This window comes from Bombus terrestris, chromosome 4 (assembly GCF_910591885.1).
Source record: "Bombus terrestris chromosome 4, iyBomTerr1.2, whole genome shotgun sequence".
Lineage (NCBI taxonomy): Eukaryota > Metazoa > Arthropoda > Insecta > Hymenoptera > Apidae > Bombus > Bombus terrestris.
Genome location: NC_063272.1, coordinates 670,847 through 689,698, shown reverse-complemented (window position 1 = coordinate 689,698; position 18,852 = coordinate 670,847). Strand labels below are relative to the sequence as shown.

General features: G+C 43.8%; 1 protein-coding gene across 2 annotated transcripts; it reads right to left on the bottom strand.

Annotated features, from left to right (window-relative positions):
• Window positions 1-196: 196 nt before the first annotated feature.
• Window positions 197-18,014, bottom strand: LOC100651059 (agrin). Of its 2 annotated transcripts, none has more exons than XM_012318738.3 (9): window positions 17,604-18,014; window positions 3,701-3,817; window positions 3,090-3,399; window positions 2,823-2,966; window positions 2,520-2,690; window positions 2,265-2,429; window positions 1,959-2,081; window positions 1,462-1,638; window positions 197-1,315 (listed from the first exon to the last, which is right to left on the bottom strand). In XM_012318738.3, the coding sequence occupies exons 1-9, from the start codon at window positions 17,656-17,658 to the stop codon at window positions 1,084-1,086; spliced, it is 1,494 nt and encodes a 497-aa protein (XP_012174128.1). In that variant the 5' UTR covers window positions 17,659-18,014; the 3' UTR covers window positions 197-1,083. The 2 variants fall into 2 exon arrangements, with proteins under 2 accessions (XP_012174128.1, XP_048261509.1); XM_048405552.1 differs by lacking the exon at window positions 17,604-18,014 and adding an exon at window positions 4,103-4,127.
• Between the last annotated feature and the right edge of the window lie 838 nt (window positions 18,015-18,852).

Sequence of the window (18,852 nt, the reverse complement as noted above, 5' to 3'; positions counted from 1 at the left end):
TTTACAAGCGAGACTCAAGACTATAATAAACAATGTTCAATAATTGAATCAGTTTTTACCTTAAAATATACGTATATAGTTTATTATTGACATCTGAAGCATGTATGTTAGTATCGATACAAAAAGGATTGTCGCATGTTTGATAATAAATAAAAAGGTACGATGAGAAGAATAATTATAGTATGAACATCACATGTCAAAAAGAGAGAGATATACATATAATATAGCTAAATACTTTCTTACAATTAGAATAAGAATACGTTTTGGAACTATTTGTGTTACCGTAGCAGTAGCGATAAACAGAATGATGCAAAGATGATACGATAATCAATAATAATACTACAATAAATAAGACATGAGTTTACCGGCGAGAAATATGCGAAGATGCGGAAGGGTTATACAAACGCAGGATCGATCTAGCACGAAATTCGTAATATCGCATCACGCAAGAATGCCACAATATCGTTTTCAATCCAAGAACAGAAAGAATGCGAAATAAATATAGATACTTGGTAATCAACGTGGTCGTTAGCGTTCATGTATGATCGATAAAAATGCCAAGCACATACCGCTAATAGTGGCTGTTGGCTATAAACTGCAGTCTTGGTCCAATCGATCGGATGATTAGCGATCGAAAATCGAGAATGACAAATACGAGAATTCATTTGAATAGATTTACTAGTCTCGATATAATCGATTACGGAATTGATAATAAGAATCTTGTCCATTATCATAAATCAAGTTAGGTATACGATTAACGGGATACTCGTTTCTCGAAATATTTTTTCTTCAGAAAGCGCACACCTCGTATCAAAATTCCGTAAATATTCAAGAAATTTGTTGAATTTGACTTCAAGACGAACAAAGTGTAGAAATATACGATCGAAGTGCAAAAATCGATACTTTCTTTCGATTAAATCGTTCGGTCGTTCTAAGAGTACCTTACGGGAAGATCGTGCTCCTATTTGAAAGAATATGATTCGATCATTTCTTATAATAATTTACGAGTCGTCTTGAAATCGACAGTTTTTGAAAAAATACTTTTTTAAAAACACATTTTCATGAAGATAGAATTTGATCAGGTTAATACAAATAATTCTTAGGTTCTTCGGTCGGTTGCCCGCACACTCCATGGTATTTCTTTGTAACTATGCTTCGACTGCGGCAGTTTTCAATTTCCAAAAAACATTCATTGCTGTAGGTCATGCCGTCAGTACCGCAAACAGGATCGTAGTAGGGTGGACAGATCTTTTGGCAGCCACGGAATAAGAATCCTTGCACGCACCTCTTCATGGGCACCACGTACACGTGTTTCCTGAAGAAGGTAGTATATGAAAAAAAAAAAAATAGATCGTCATCGGTTTCAAGACAATTTCGTAGCTATCCAAAATCGAGCTATCCAAGCGATTGTCGAAATTCAAGGAAGAGGTATAGTTTCAAACACAATTACTAAGCACTTACCCGCAATTGTCCCTCTTCATTTCGCATTCGTTACGATAGAGCTTGTTGTCGGAACCACAAACAAACTGCCGCTCTCCACTACATATCTGGTTGCAGAGGGCAGTAGTGCGACAATGCTGTGCTGGAACTTGAACTACCCTCTGACCGCATGTCTCACGCTGCAGATGGCAAAGGGATCTGAACGCATAGGAATACACGTATGACGTATTTGTATACATAGATTTCTCTGGGGGATTAGGGACGTCGAGTGCCGCGAGAATTCTAAGAAATAATTGTTTGATCTGACTGGTAACTATTGTTAAAAATGTTTATCAATGGCGTAGATAAAAAGCTGAAAAGAAAAGAAAAAGATCTATCGAAAGGATGAATTTTTCAATACGAATGATCACGGTTAAGAAGAATGTCCATTCTTCGTAACTAGCAGCGATTCGCGATTCACACGTCCCTAAAACTTTCAGCTCCGAACGTCCGGGAATCCAAATAACGTTCTTAATCACCGGTAAACGTTGCCGTCGCTTCCACAAACTGGTTCCTCAGGTACCTCGCTGCAATCTTCGGGGCACTGTTCGGTCTCTTTCAAGGTCGTGCACTCTCCGACGTGAGCCAATTGAATACCCTTTCTGAAAAGCAACGGTAACGTCAGGAATCGAACAACTGATCGAGCCATTACTAATGACTGATGTAACTAATGCGCGTAATGCGAAACTTTAGCAGCTTCTCGTTATGTTAATCACGCGTCGTTTATCCGTTCAATCCTCTTCGAATACGCATTCGAATAATATATCCCTGGAATGCGAACTTACAAGCAGACCGCCACGTTCAAGTGGCATTGATTCGGATATGTGTTGGCGTCGCTTCCGCAAACTGGATCCACTTCGTTCCCGCATCTTTGCTGCTGTTTCATGCACTTGGTCAAACGAGATCGACACTTTTCAAAGTCTACCACTGTCACCTTTCTTCTTGCTTGTCTACGAAATGAAACAACAGTCATCAAAATTAAACGGCGAAATTATAAATGATTAATGAGAATACTTCGAATTCACGCGAGAGAAACCAACCCGCAATTAAGCATTTGCATTTCACATTCGTTCTTGTATATGCTTCCGTCTGATCCACAGGTAGGAACTTCCGGCTCGCTTTTGCAATCCAAAGGGCAGGCGTTTGATTGGCCACCGGACGTCCGTTCCAGCGACACGCAGTACGACATCGGCACTTCGAACACGTGTTTGCTAAACGATTGATATCGTGGTGAGTCTGGTGACGTATAAAAAGCGAACAAGTTCGCTAGTCATTCACAGCGTGGCGAGAAGTCGCGCGCGCCTGCCTCCGATCGAGGACTTTTTCAAGGATGTGCTCCTTACCCGCAGTTCTTTGCTCGCATTTTACAGGTATTCGAGTAGAGGATTCCATCGCTACCACAGGCTGGCTTGGCACCGCGCCAACACGATTCACGACAATGTCTCGTGGTTTGACAGTGCTTCTTGTTCGTACGTACTACGCCTTGCCTATGGTCGAGTAACAATGTAACCACTCAATCGAACAAAATCATGGAATGTTGTGCGTATTCTATTCAGCGATAACCATAACAAAGTCGAGCGTCGTTCCGACACCTATACAAAAGCACGTACCCACAGGTGAGCAGCTTCATTTGGCATGTAGACTTGTAGACATTGCCATCGCTTCCACAGATTGGTCCGTCGAGTGGTGCAAAGTCACAGGAGACCGGGCAGTTCTCCCTGTGTGCGGAGATGTTGTTGCAGGGGCCCAAGTGGGACAGCTCGATGCCGACTCGACAGATTTCGACTCTGAGCATGCACTTGTTGAGATACGTGCGGCCGTCGGTGCCACACACCGGATCCTGATCGCCGGGGCAACGATGCTCGCATTTGCTACCGGACGATCTTAGACAAGCGATCTTCTCCGTGGCCACGGTCACGCCTATGCAATTTGTAAAGTACCGATAATTACCGGCCCCCAGCCGCGCAACCGATCGGTTGCATCGGATGCGCGAAATGTACCGCGTTTACTCTTAACAGATTATCGTTAATGGCATCCGGAGAGTAGGATTTAAGGTCGTTCAGCACGCGAAACGAGGGAACGAACCAAGTGTCTCGATGCTGGTCGACGATACATCCCTTCGACGGACGTTGTAAACCAACTGGATAATCGCTGACGATGCCTCACTGCACGTACGCATCTTCTAATCATAATTATTACGCAGTTAAAAGGGGCCCCTTACCTTTTCCACACATCTTCTTCCGCATTTCACACTGGGACGCGTAGATCACTCCGTCGCTACCGCAGACTGGCTCTCCGCTCGGCGGACATATTCGGGGACAGGCGCCGGTCACGAAATCTGCGCAGAAATTAGTACAAGGGACTGTGAAAGACCTCGTTAGCATTTGATCAATCTCTCGGGAAAAGAAAGTAACAAGTGCAGCTACTCCTTTCGCGACCAAGTACAACACGGTATCGTAAAACGAAATGCCATTTACTGTTACTTGGGTTTATAGCGAGCCATCAAGACGTATAAGGTCTTCTTTATTAAACCAGCGGTAAGCGTTGGCCATAATGGCATAATTACAATGAAAAGGTGAACGCGCAAGCCCAAGAAAGAAAGTGACTGGCAGAAGATAAATACCTGCGAAGAATCAAAGGAAACGTTGGTAATTGGAGCCTAGATCGTTTCTGCACCGACGATGCATCACATCGAAAAACCGCGTTCTGCGGATCTGCGCGTGGATCGTGTTCATCCCGAAGCGTGAAAGGTCGAGTTAAAAATAATCGAGCAAACCGGAAAGGAAGAAGCGAATAGACCGCGCTCGTCTCTCGATCCTTCTGGATCGTCCTCTAATCTTTTTCCGTGGCAACCACGTGTAATGGTAACGTTAAACCCAGAGATTCTGTCGAAACTTTAATTGCTTCCTGCTGACCCTCCGCGCAGATATCTCTACTGCACCGGGTCCGCTGGCTTGGTTTCGGTCCAGTGATCGCCGGGTCAACAGCACACGGGATTTACTGCGGTCGTTCTACACCGGCTCGCATAATATGTAACAAATTATAAAATCGAGGTGTACAGTTAAAGATAACCGACACGAGGAGAAGACGCGAGGAGCAGTTACATCGATGCCGATAAAGCGGACAGCTAAACGTAACCAGAGAATAATTTAAACGCAGCTCGATCACGTGACTAATCGGCAGACGCACGGAATAACTTTTTGAGATATAAGGTTCGTCTGGTTGCCTCTCTCTAGCCTGAGATAACATATGCAATGTGCACGGAAAACGTTGCCACGTACGAGAGTGCAAAAATACATACGATCCTAAGAGATCTCTGCAAGACCGGTACGTTCTAGTCGTTACCGGAATGTCAAGTGAACAATACGAGCTTAATGGACGATTCGTTCTCTGTTCTCGCAACTCGATAATTTATCTACGATCGCGGTCACGCATCGCGCGCGCATACGCTTCGTACCGCTGTGCGCCACGCCAGAGAAAGAACGACGGACGGGATTCATTCGAGCTCGTAAAGATTTTTTTGGTGGGATCGCAATGGCTAGGACGGCTCCTTTCGCGTAACGATCGAGTTAGACTCTCCTCGGGATACAATTTGCTGGAATCGCGCGCGATCAGGGCGAACGGTCCGATATCCCGTTCGCCTGCGACGGTAATTCGTAGCTTGCTGAATCCGAGAATCTGCGCTCGAATTCACAAAGTGAACGAGATAGTGCCGATATGCATTGTAATATAGGGGACCGTGGTTCTTCCTGCTCTCGGCCACCGTATCTCACAAAGACGCCGCGAACATCGCCGATATTATACCCTTTTTCCGTGTAATAATCGAGTTACACTCCTTCCTGCTTCGCGGGGAGCCAAAGCACGTTAATAACCGAATACGGCCAGAGATAAGCATGATGCGAGTTTTACGAGCGTATGCTCTCCATAATTACGACGATTACGATTTATCGATCGAACGATATCGGTTAATGTAGCTCGGTTGCGATACGCTTACGTACGCGCCGCGAAGATGTCTAAATTGAATTTCCGTTAAGATAAAGAGAGAGAGAGAGAGAGAGAGAGAGAGAAAGGTGTGCACGATCTCTCCTGAAGTATAGAACATTTTAGAACCCCTTGAACCATACGAGATACGGGTTGGCAACGTAGATCGTTAAAGATTTCAAAGGAGAAACCAGACTGCCGGATGCCATAGATTTTATGGGTCCGAATCGCGTCGCATAAAATTGTCGGCATTGATTAACGGAGCCGCGCGCGAGGAAGAGAAAAGCCCATGTCGAAGGAACGGAGGCAAGAAAACGTAGATTACGAGAAAAACTATTATAATCCTCGTGCGTACGATAACAAGCAGAAGAAGGCACAAAAGCTCGTCAAATGGAAGAACGTGAGCGTGAAGACGAAGAAAGAAAACGACCGAAGTAGTCGAGAGAGAGAGAGAGAGAGCAGACGAAAGAGCAGAGGAGAAGAAGAGAATGAGATTCTTCCTTGGAGCGGACGTCGGTTGGTCAAATGGACGTGTGATTAGCGGCGTTGATGGGCGGCTGAAGGAGGTGTCCGTCACTCCCACGAACGCGATTAAGTGAATCAATTATGCCAATAGAGGAGCGACCAGTCTGGTCAGGGGGCGATTGGTGAACAATGCAGATCGAATTATATCCCTGTGGAAGATGTACGGGTCGCACGAGCTAGCGCGTGCATGCATGCGGAGTATGGTGTACAGTGCCCGCCACTTGCTCCAACGAGAGGGAATGAGAGCAACGGAAAGAGACGAAGGAAAGGAGAAAGGATCGAGGGGAAAAGAGAGACTGTGAGGGGGAAAGGAAGGAAAGAGTGTGACAGGGAAAGAGCGGGAAGGGAGGGGGAGGGAGAAATATGCGGGTCGGTGAACCACGGCAAGGATGCATGCCGACCGGGTGGATGCTGCTCCTTGGATTTTTGTCCACGAAACGAGAAGCCGGGAGAGGAACACGGCCAGCTCGGATCCCGCTCTCGAAGATCGATAACAGAGAAATAAGGATCTGTTTAACGAACCGGAACGATTTGATACGAATAAGCCGTGGCTCATAAATAAAACGAACAATGTACGGGACTGCGGCTTTTGTTCTTGTTTCCTAGTCGCTACTCCTGGAGACACGGCCAGAAAAACGGTAGGTTAGATGAACTGGATGGACGTTGCGGTTGGAAGCGGACTCGGACGACTGGCTCGCATGACAGACCTTTTGATTCTAGCTTAGATAATTAAACGGGCCATGATTCGTTTACAAATGTGAACGCCTCTCGCGAATTACGTCGTAGATGTCAATTAAGTGCGAGATAGGTTACTACGCGTAAATCAAACCGTATGGAAACTCATCTTCCGCCTGGGAACAAGATATATTCGAAAGAGTGCGAGGAAGAATGTACGTACGACGATGCCGCGACCGCGACGGAGCGAAAACGAGGAACGAACGTCCCACAAAATCTACGCGAACCAATCAACTCGCGTTCGATTTAATTAATGTTACAACGGCCACCATGTTATTATAGTCATATACAGCCTGTTGATAAATAGTCGGCGAATACTGGGAACGACGTTTCTACGGAAGCCGGAATCGACACTCAAATATATTAGCAAGTTATTTTCCGCTGCCTAACTATACAGAATACTTTCAATCTATCGTCGAATCATTTTCAAACCTATACCTGTTAAGCGGCAATAATCGATAAGACTATAAAATTCCAATAAATCGGTATCTTACGATCGTTTCGGTACGTACGAAGTAGCACCCGGTAACGATGGGACAGACATGAATAGTAATCCATTAATTCTAACAGGGATCTAGTCCGTGAGATCTGTATGCGTATGATCGCGTGCGCAGGACGGTATCTCGACTAGGACGAAAGAAACGACCGTGTAAATCATTCTCGATCGATAGCGTCACAATCACGGTAAGGTCGTTCGTGTTCCGTGATTCCAGGCTCAGCTCACGGCTCGTTTCTCGTGCAACCTCCTCTCGAGCGTATACCTTCGGTCGATCTTCTCGACGTAGCTGGCCCTCTTTATCACCGTGAAACGATCTCGTCTTCCTCTTAGAATTGTCTCGTAACACATCCGCGCTGCATTGCATTAACCAGCTTCTATTTCTGTTATGGAGCACACGAGCCGACGTAATTAAACCGCGGCCCGTCGTTTGCGTCGATTGTTCCGAAATTGAGATCGGAAATGGTGAAATTATTAGGACGTTAGACGTTGCATCAGAAACGAGGATATTGTCAGAACTATCATAGCAAAGGTTTGCGAAGTATCGCGACAACCGGTATCATTGTTTCATACTTTATCTTTGATCGACCGTGTTTCCGTGTCGAAAAAATCTGACGTTAACGACGGTCTGTATCGTCGCGACTTCCGTATTGCAGTGAAACAATCTTGTTTTCTGCCTAGCAACGCCATTGTTCCGATAACGTTGTAAAGAAGCAGTTCAAACGCGATTCGCGGGAAAAGACGAAATCGAGTTGTCGCAATCGGATGATTTATCGTCTGCTTTAGCGACTGTTCGAAGATACCGATAAAGACGAATCAAGCTTCGCTTCACGGTATAATTCCTCGATAAATCGAACAGGTATTTCGCATTAAAATTATGAAATAATTTCATCCGTCAGTTTGGTTTTAGATACTCGGAATTACAGATATGCACAGTATCACGCCAAATATTTCAAGCAGAGAAGCGGCTAATTATGAGTTAGCTGACAGCTGCTAATCAAAACAGGTTTCGTGTGTGGTTGGTGGCTCGACGCATCACGGCTACGTCTGTTACGGGGAACACGGTAGCTACGATTCTCGTGGCTAGATTTTTGCCGAAACAATGCTCATAAATGCTAATCAGGGAGTACCGGTTTAGGCGATATAGCTTCTGCTATAACTGTATTTAAGAAGCACTTATATTTCGAAAGAGACCGCAAACGATTAATTAAAACGTAGGATATTTTCAAACGCTAGGGTAGAGGTATATTTTGCGGTCTGGAATTGAATCTTGAACCGTGTTGTTCAGATCCTCGCCGTTTATTACCTTCGCCGTTAGAAATCGTAGGACGTTTACAATTTAAACGATTGGCAAACCATGTTGGAAATAATAATAGTAATAAAGTAGCCGTACCAATCACAATAAAGTAAAGCGTTCCATTCATCGATCGTCTGGAGTGACGTAAAAAGTGACAGAGCAAAAAATCAAACGATACGGTGTTATCAAAATACGTTAATGCGGGGCATCCCGATGAAGAGAACGCAGGAAGCGCGTGGCCCTAGCAACCAGCAAAAACGATAGTATGTGTGTCGCTGTTCATGAAGGAACACGACAAACGAGTTGCGTTCCATAAATCGTCGTGTTCGGTTTAAGTGGCAAGTGGTAAGTGGAGTACTGGGGCGAAAAACTACCTCCCAGATCGGCTCGATCTCCCACGAGCGTGCACGTGAACGCGTGTGCACTCGCGACCGTTCGCTCACGCCGATCCGTTACATCGGAGGAACCTTCGATCCATCGTACACGTTGCTGTGTATATATGGTCCAACCTACTCCGCGAACATGTCCACTTTTTTTTCACGGTCGCCCGCGCGCTTTTTCGTCGCGCTCCGCTCTTCTCGCGGCGCGTGAAAATTCCAAAGCGTACGCATACTTCTCTGTTCGATACGGAACGGAAAATTGCGATGGTGCCTGCCTCGATTCGATCAGCGATCGGCTGAAATTTCAATCGTCTGTTGCGTCGCGTGCTGCGATTTCCTACCTTTCTCTTCCGCGCATTGCGTGCTGGATCGAACATCATTTTCGTGTTCGGTTTTATCTTTTCAGAAATTGCACCTCGATGCTCGTGTCGTCGAGTACCATTACAGACTACCGGTATGATGTCTTCGAGACTTGTACGCGTTATCGGCCGTCACAATAAAATAAAAACGATGATATAAATGGATACTCGTCGGATTCCAATACCCTCGTCTGACACGTGTTGCCAGCTAAACTCGAGTTCGTATTAACACCTCGGTTACCGTGGAATTGCTGCTCGCTGCCATGAATCTTTTAAATGTTAGTCGATGCTCTGAACCGTGAATGAATAACATTCGAGTGGACCGTCGCCGCACCGTGACTAAACCGCTAATGCGAATGATACTTTTGCATAGCTATAAATGAACATATACACGTGGAGCACGATGATTATTCGTCAAATTCCAACTATCAAGAAACAGTAAGGAACAAGATCATGCCGCGAGCCAATTGTACTTTTTCGACTCTGTCTTCATCAGCCGGAGATACACACTTATATACACGAGTCTACGTTTTTCACGTAGATTTGGATAACGGGAATAGGAAGACGCGCGATTCGTGCATAACGTTATCCTGCTGAGAATAAAGAATTTCAGGCCGGTTCTTTTACGAGTTCGTCAAAGTTGTCGCTATAAAATCTCCACGGAATAGGAATTCCGTGGCGTACGTAGCGAATGCATTACCGACAATTCGTACGATCGATTTCGCGCCACGGGGAACATGAGTTACGACGTCTAAAAGCGTGCATCATTTTAGCTGAATATCCGCGTGGAGGTAGTAAAAGCCTTTGAACTCCCATAAGGATGTTTCATCTGGTGGTCGCAAGCATAAACCTTCGTATGTAATTTGAGATTTTCTTGGGCCTGGTGGTTGGCAGAGTTTTCATTGAATAGCGGGTGCCAGAGGGGAACGGGACCGCGTGAGAAGTGTACGGTAAGCGTACTTGCGCGTTCGCGTTTAAGGATATTGCATATTAAAGGTAATTAGAGTAAAACGAGGTAAGAAGGACGGAATATTGAATGATTAAGAAGAAACGCATCACTGCATCTCAGAGAAAGGGTAATTATCGACGAAGGTAGACTTTCCTCTCAGCTACGACGCACGAGTCAATCATTCAACCTTTTGGAGTTTGAAAAATCTTCCCTTCCGGATATTACGAATTAACTACGTGGGTTTCGTTAAAAGTATCGACAGAATGATCAATGATATTGTAGTATATTCAGGGAGCGCGGTTTTAGATAAGAAAATTTCACTTTTACGCGACGTCTTAGGCCTAATAGCTTTATCGCGGATAGGATCGATAAAAATCTGAGAAATATGGTCATTGTCTTATTAGCCTTTTTTTGGAGGATAGATCAATTTTCGAACACTAAGGCCATTATCTGGCAGTTTCAATATCGATTTACTAATCTTGTATCTTGCATCTGTTTGTAATCTAACTGATAAAATGTAAACACGTCTAAGAGAATCAACTTATCAGCCAGGAGTTTCATTGCGGTATAAACGTTTTACGTTTAACGAGAACGACCTCGACCCTTAATTAGCAGTATACTATTGATAGCTCGGAGAGGTTGAATCAGTGTTCGTTGAACGAGCTAACAACTGTTTTACCGCGTAAGATGCACATCGAAAGCGACCCCGATTCTACTTACTCTTGAATCATAGCTAAATCGAAAATCGTGCTGCAAATCTAAACTGCTATTCATTTTCTCTTTTACTAGAAGAGTAGAATGTGATTTAATGTAACCGGTTGAATATGGCTTAACTGGGACCTAAATTGGTTGAATGAGAAAAATTAATCGACCGACAGGAATAATCGTCACGGATGTTGATGCTCCATTGATACTTACAAGTAAAGCGAAAGCTTTTAACCTACCATACGGCCATTAATTTACACCGATCCCCGTGTTGTTCGTCCACAGGAAGGAGCCATGAAAGTGACCTCGACCTTACCTCCATACCTACTTAAGTCTAGGCCAGGGTTTCACAACCCTCGATCGTGAAAATGACTACGGACGATCTCGGCACTATTATTGGCGGAACAACCGAGTGAACGCGATCGATAATCGCCCGGAATCAGGATCATCTCTGGTCGTTTTCCATTCCTCTCTCGTGGCTTTCTCATTTGCGTGATTTCTTGCCGCGTAAATGAGGAAACACGTCATAACTCCGCTGGTTTTTTTGCTAATAAATCCGGAGAAATCATTAGATACGTGGAAACCAGAAAAGTAGAGCGTGAAACCGACAGCTATAGATAGACATGTTCCAATAGTATTGAAAATAAATAGATAAGCTTTAACGAGTTCTTGTTTCTCCTTGCCTTCTCGTTATGGTTAATGTGCGGTTACGGTATTGCCAAATGAAACGTGTTAATACGATCCCTGTAACAGATTCCTTGGAGGACATTGGCAGCCTGAAAAACTATCCTGTCTCGCTGCAGCCATATCGAAATATTAAATCCTGCGTTTTACGGCTAGATGATGAAAATATGTGGAAGAATAAAAGAGAAGTCGGTATGAGGAAGTTAAACGGGGATCTTATTTCTGCGCCTGTCCAATTCCAACTACCATAATCTTCTTTACTATGACGGTATCCTCGTATTTCTCGTTCGTCCAATCGTATTTTTCGTTCGATCCTTCTTCGTTGTATCTTCCTCGACTACAAATCGATTGTTGACGTCGGTGAACAAGCTCGACCGTTCGCCATCGCGCGGAAAGACACTAATAAAAGGTCCGATAGCTCAAGGAATCTTCACGTTTTAACGCGGACATTCGTTCGAAGTCAGCTGACATCGAAAGAACGTGACGAGCATTTCGTTGCCGCATGGGCGTAAATACCGCACATTCAGCGAGTACTTTCCCGCAAGTATACACGAAATCTTTTATGCGCATATCATTACCGGTTACCATTGCTTCGGCTTACAACTTGATACAGCTCTCGTCCACGTTGTTCAGATCAGTTGTAAACTAGCAGAAGATCGTGAAGGAACGCTATGCTAATTCTTAACGCCAACCTTAATCTACCCCCTTCCTCTCTCTCTCTCTCTCTCCTTCTTCTTCTTCTAATGTCAGCCGTAATGATCAGACCAGTTTCCTTAATCGAACCAAGAATTTCAATGCTAAAGTCGAGGAATGCGTTTGACGCTAGACAACAAGCCAATTCCGTCTCGGAATGTTGTAACATGAACAGCCAACTAGACCGTCGAGGATGAAGAATTGGGAATGGACGACACACGAGTTTGAAATTCACGAGTACACGTTCACTGGGTCTTCAGGTCAGCGAAGTAAGTCAAGCATCAGCGGATGAATCGAGCTACGGTAACGGTGTCGTTCCCGAAAGGACAACTGACTGGTTTGGTTTATCGGTCGAACGGAGCGCAATACCGCGGAATCAAGGATCAGATTGCACTGCAGAGACGTTCAAGGTTGACTCGCAAGCTCTATTCAACTTTGATCGATCGTCGTACAGTCCTTAACGACCTCCTACATCCCCGCGAGAATCTAATCACGAGAAGAACAAGCTAGACTCGAGAACAAGAGCAAAACCATCGGAGGGTTCATTTGCCGAACCGACGATTAAAACGATGACTTCCCATTTTTAACCGAACAGCTCGAACCGACAGTAGAATCTGTTCGGCAGATAGTGATCTATCGTAACGATTTCATAAAGATGATTAACGATGCAATAACGCGAAACAGCGGGCAGTTGCGGAATGGCATCGTCCACTCGCGTATCGTTTGCCGTTTTCCGCGATCTATTAACGTTCAAACTGTCAAATGCAAATGAAATCTCAAACTCTGTGACGATAGTAGGTAGGCGGTAATTGTCGGTATAAACGATTGCGTTTAATCACGAACGACTAAGTATTATTGTCGTGAAATCGAGAAATCACGTATGCATTCTTTGCCATAATGCTAATTCATGTCCAAAGTAGAACGATATTTATGCTTTCGTTTTATCCAATGATCTACTGCGCCTCTTTCTTTCATTATTTTTATCTTGGCACGCTATACGCCTGGCACAGACCAACACCTTTCTCTTATTCAATTAATTTACCTGTAACGCGATTAGTAAAAAGTAGAGAACGGATGAAAGCTCTGAATAAATATCGCAGCAGTCATGATGACGATGAAAGATGAGCACGATACACAAAAGTCGAATGAAAAGAATAGCGTGGCCTGCTGGTACCAATCTAATTCAAACGCTAGATGTACTAGATTCCCCGATACGTTCCATTAAACGCGGCACGGGGCCTCATTGTATGAACGAAATAGCGCGTACGTGCTCAATGTAGGTGAAAAAGAAAAACACATGCTCTTGAAAGAGATACGTGGAAGTAGTTGCGCCGTTTAATCTAATTTCTAGTGAAAGGTGCAATCCGCCGCCGCGAAAGTGTTTTAATACACGTTTCACTGTGGCATCGGAGAGAACATCCTGAATGAAAACCGAAAGAAGGAGATTCCTTACTGGCTCTCAACTAGCACTAAGACGAAAAATTGACGCTAGACAAACGAGAACGTGACTACGTTTCGTTCGCGGGTTTAATGAATAATTTACGTTTCTTAGGAGCTGCACAGTGTGCAAATACCGTCCACATACGACGAGGAAACTGTTTCGATAATATCTCCACTGCGTGCTCCCAACCGATGGTACATAACCTGCGCTCGGACGACTTTCCACTTAGCATAAAATCGTACTTACGCATCTCTCCAGCACCGTTTACTTAGCAGTCTGTTCGACTTTTGAACCACAGTTACAACTATAAGCTATTACGCGACAAGAATTTTTCGTGAATTTAAGTTCCGACCCTTGTATCACGATAATTCGTTCAGAGATATTTTAAGCTCGACGATTTTACGCCGTGTTCTATCGGAATTATTTACAATGTGGAAGAAAGAAGAGAGAAATTGGTCGAAATTAGAGGTGTAGCATAAGGTCTCTGTCTAACGACGTGAAATGCAGCCATTGCCCAGTTTTGGTGTCACAGAACCAGGCCGTACAAATATTTTCTAAGCATTTTCGAATAACGGTAAGAGGCTGGTCGATCTTCAAAGAAAGAAATTACGGTTCAAGTCGAAGGACGCGTAACAAAAACTTGGTGTTTCGTACGGAGCGTAGGCGTGGTCATCACCGACCGTGAGACGATCCATTTCTTTACAGAGTTTGTACACTTTTTCTTTGAGCTCGTTTCTTATCTTTTTTTCTTTTAATTACAAACGATTTCAATGCGTGCAAAGGTAATTGAGTTTCCTTTGGATACCGCTGAACAGGATGTTTGAATCGGTAATCGTTCGTTATACATATAATTACAGAACAACGTTAATTAGCACGCGCGCAATGTTTTCCGCTTTTCTGACAGTCACGTTCAAACCTAGCATGGTAATTGATCGCAATTATTCAGCACTATTCGTGCGATGAATTAATTATCAACGATTTAAACGACCGAATTAGATCAAGCCGAATATGCAACCGTTACTATTTGACGAATAATGTTTCTCATAGCCGGCTCATCTTTGCTTATTCATGATCATCAGGTGGTTGTTAATCCTCGTATTAATAAATATGAAATTGACTGGAGAAGCGGCATGCCCTTTTTCCCTTCGGGTAAACGCGAAACCCTTCCAAGCGTGAAAACACGTTTCATAGTCGATGGAACGATGGACCAACAGAATACAAGCCAGTGAACATCACTTTTTTTTACTATCCTTTTCTTTCTGTATCCAAGTAATTTCATTTGCGAAAACTATATACGAATGAAAATTTAATCTGTAGCTCGACAGTTTCCCGAGGGACGGATAACGAAGAACCGGGTCACAAGAATTTGAACACGTTGAAAAGTCAATGAACCGAAACCGTAACGCTTTTAAGGGATCATCTTTTATTGAAACGTCTCGCGGCTATTCAGACGCTTTCAAACTATTTTCAATGCAAACCAATCGGCTAAACGTTTCACGATTTTTAATGATAAAACGTTTACTAAAACTTCAAAGCATGCATTCTTCCTTGGATATCGAGTCGAACAAATTTGCTCGTACGTCTCCTTCCTGCACCACTCACCGAGGAATTTATATTGTTTACTGCGATATTCGATCACAGAGGGAAAGATTCCTTAGACACGGTCTGACATCGAGAGAAATATCTCTTCTCGTTGAACGTAAAAGAAATGACGAGAGGAAACGAGATTTCGAGGAGGAAAAACGTATCCGAAACGAAATTTCAAGAGACAAAGAAGAAACTTGAAATACACGAAATCTTCTTTTGAGGACCGCAGATTATTATCGTATTTCTTATGCCTTAATGGCAGGGTAAAAATCTCAGAAAAGGGCATTTCTGTGGCGATGCCTTCTGTTTCATAAAAAAGGGCATAAATCCTGTTACTCTTTTGACATCTGTTATTACACTTCGGCTCATTTTCCCTTACGTATATTTGCTCACGCAACGGACTCCATTTACCTGCTACAGACCATTATACAGTATCTACTACACATAGATATATTAAAGCCGTGAAATTACAACCGTGATTAACTTTTGGAAGGGAAGTTTTACGGGACATTGGAAATGAAATGACAAACGTTTAAATGCTCGAATCAATTGCCCCACTTGTAATTTCTTTTAACACGCAATCTCGTTAAAAACTTAATGATATTTATTAGAATACCATGGTGAAAGAGTTAATGAGCTAGTGAAACTACATAACGTTGGCGCTGCTAGATTCTTCGCACTACCTATTTCTTATTGTTATTATTACAGGCGACAAATGTAAATGGTATTATCGTTAATCGGATGCAGTCTCGTAATTTGTACAGGTTAAATCGCAGGAACGGCTATAAAAGACAACTTCTTTCGTTCCGTAGAATTTTCAGGGTCGCTGATACGAGCGAGTTTTTTAGACGATTAGCATACTTAATTAGACGAGTCCACCCGGCTAACGTCGTTTTACGAGTTATATGTGCCTGGTCGAACACTCGACCTGGTCTCTACAGAACCCTTTACGTATTCGCAGCAGACTAACCATAAGGTACGTAATAAAATTAGCCTACTCCTAATGGCAATGAATATGCATTCTCGTACTTAAAAGAGAACATAATAGAGATTAAAGATAAAGCGAGACTATTCGATGAATGTTTCTCGCGTAAAAATGTATGACATTCCCATCCAGAAGATCTCGTGGGAATATTATTTTAACAGAGATACCCGGTTCCTGCTACTTCTTTTAGTAAATTAATTAAAAATCACTCGATAAACTAAAACCACTAAATAGACGTTGATGACTTAGTCGTCGATAAAGCAAGATATAAAATGCCAGAATTAATTATACTAGTTTAGTAACGCTGATACACGCCTGACAACCATAGAGCGTATACATAAAATCAGTGAGAAAGGAAGAGGAAGGAACTCGGCCCTGTGAGTTGACTCGTGCACGAGGCTGCGAGCGTGCTGGAGATTAAAACGAAAAACCAATGGTTCTTTTTTTCCTCCGGTTGAAAGAGCATCGCACTTGGCCATAGAGAGATACTGGCTCCCTCCAGCCAAGAATTCAATGGGCGTACTGACCAAAGCTATTTGCCGAGAAAAAGAGAAAAAGAGGTAGGCTTTAAATGTCGATATAGGAACATGAGTACCGCTCTTTAAAAAGAAACACATTGACGACGCGACGCCGTTTGCAAGCTTGAATTTTGCTGTTCCTGCTTAACTGACCCAATTTAATAGGATCAATTCCCATTCAAACGCAACACGTTCGACCAATTACGATTCTGTCGACTATATATGATATATCTGTCTACCTGTTGGGATAGGTACGAGTTAAAAGTCGAACGCAGAGGAAATACATCGGAGAACGAAAACGGAAATTAAGAATTCAAATTCACGTATAACCATATCTCGTGATATTAATATTTCTTTGGACGAATTATTTTAACGCAATATCGATCACAATTATGCATCCAATGGGAACCGCCGGGCATGCTTTTACTCTCCATCGGACGGCTGACTGCTTTACACGGAATAATGAATGGACCCGTCTGTTCGTGTATCGTGTGGAGTTCATTAATTTCTCAATTAGTCAACCGTGAAACCGTTAAAACAACTCGCAGTAGACGGGAACGAATTATCGATCAATTTCTCGGCTAGAATACCGTAATCACTGAAACAGCTTTATGGTGAAAAAAAAATGAGAGGGAACATAACGACGAACATGGGCGAAGAGAGAAAGAAGGAAAGCAGAGGACAAAGAGAGGAATGTCTGACCGTAAAGACAGGTTGACCTGTTGCGACTTTCGCCAGAGTGGAACACGATCGGTCGATTCTAGTGCAGAGGTTAAAAGCGATACCGACCTTGGAGGCAACACAGCAAGATGATCCCAACGAGGAGGGAGATGTGACGATGCATCCTTCGTACTGTTGACGATCCGTTCGGACGTTTGCCACGGTCGTGTATCAACGACGTCGTTATAAGTCAATTTTAGTAGGCGGACGGCTACGAACGATTATCTTATTGTGCGTAGACGACGTTCGTGCTCTCGCCACCGGTTAAGAAGGATAAGGCCGAAGGCGCGGAAAGATGGTAGAGAAGGTGATGGTGGTGGCGCCGTGAGGAAGGAGAGGAGGAAGTGCCCTCTTCGACCTCTATCGTCCTTCGAGGTCCACGAACGACTGAAGCGCACGAAGCAACGTCGGTCCGGCTATAGCCTCCCCTTCCTACTTTCACGTGGCGTGCTCCCGTTTCCAGTGGAGGCGCGGACTGGAGAGCCTCTCCATGGGCCATTTACCATTACCATCATCGTCGACGACGGCCAGTCAAACGGAGGAGGGGTAACTGGACGAGGTGGAACGACGGGAAGAAGCCTGAAAATCCGCCAACAGATCGGAGATCGGAGAACCGCCGTTTCTAGGCCAACTCTTCCTCCTCCACTATCAGATATCTTAGTCTTCTTCTTCTACTTCTTTTTCTTCATCTGCAAGGAACGGCCCTCTACCTTTCTGACGTCGGATGTGCTCGTTCACCCTTATTCGCCACAGACCATCAGTATCAAAGCATGGTCTTATATTCGGTCACGGATACGAATCTGGAACAAGGAGAGTAGTTATAGAGCTATTATACCGCAAGATAGTAAGAAAACAAATTCTTTTTTCGAAATCAACCTATCGAGAATAAAAGGCTGAATCAGAGGAGATGGCTGGAAATTTAGCGTGGCACCTGACTGAGAAAGTTAGATGATTAAAAGTATAGAATGTTCTCGGCTTACCGATGAAGACACCATTCTGGCAATGCAGTTGTTCATTTACATTTTAGCGGGTGCACTTTCTAATCGAACGATTATGGGGAATTTTCTTGTTACCGACAGCGACATTAATCTCCTTTCCTACTTACATTCTAACCACTAATTTCACGTGCAGGTGCACAAGAATTGCATTCACCACGATGAGAGAAACATTTTATGTTCGCGTTCTCTATCGTGTTCCGCGTCTATAGTGATTAATTAAGTGAGATTTCGCGGGTAACACGCGATACATGTATAAAAACATAAATAAATTACTCAAAGTTTAGAAGCGAAATTCGCTAGTGGACTTTCTCATGGGCGTT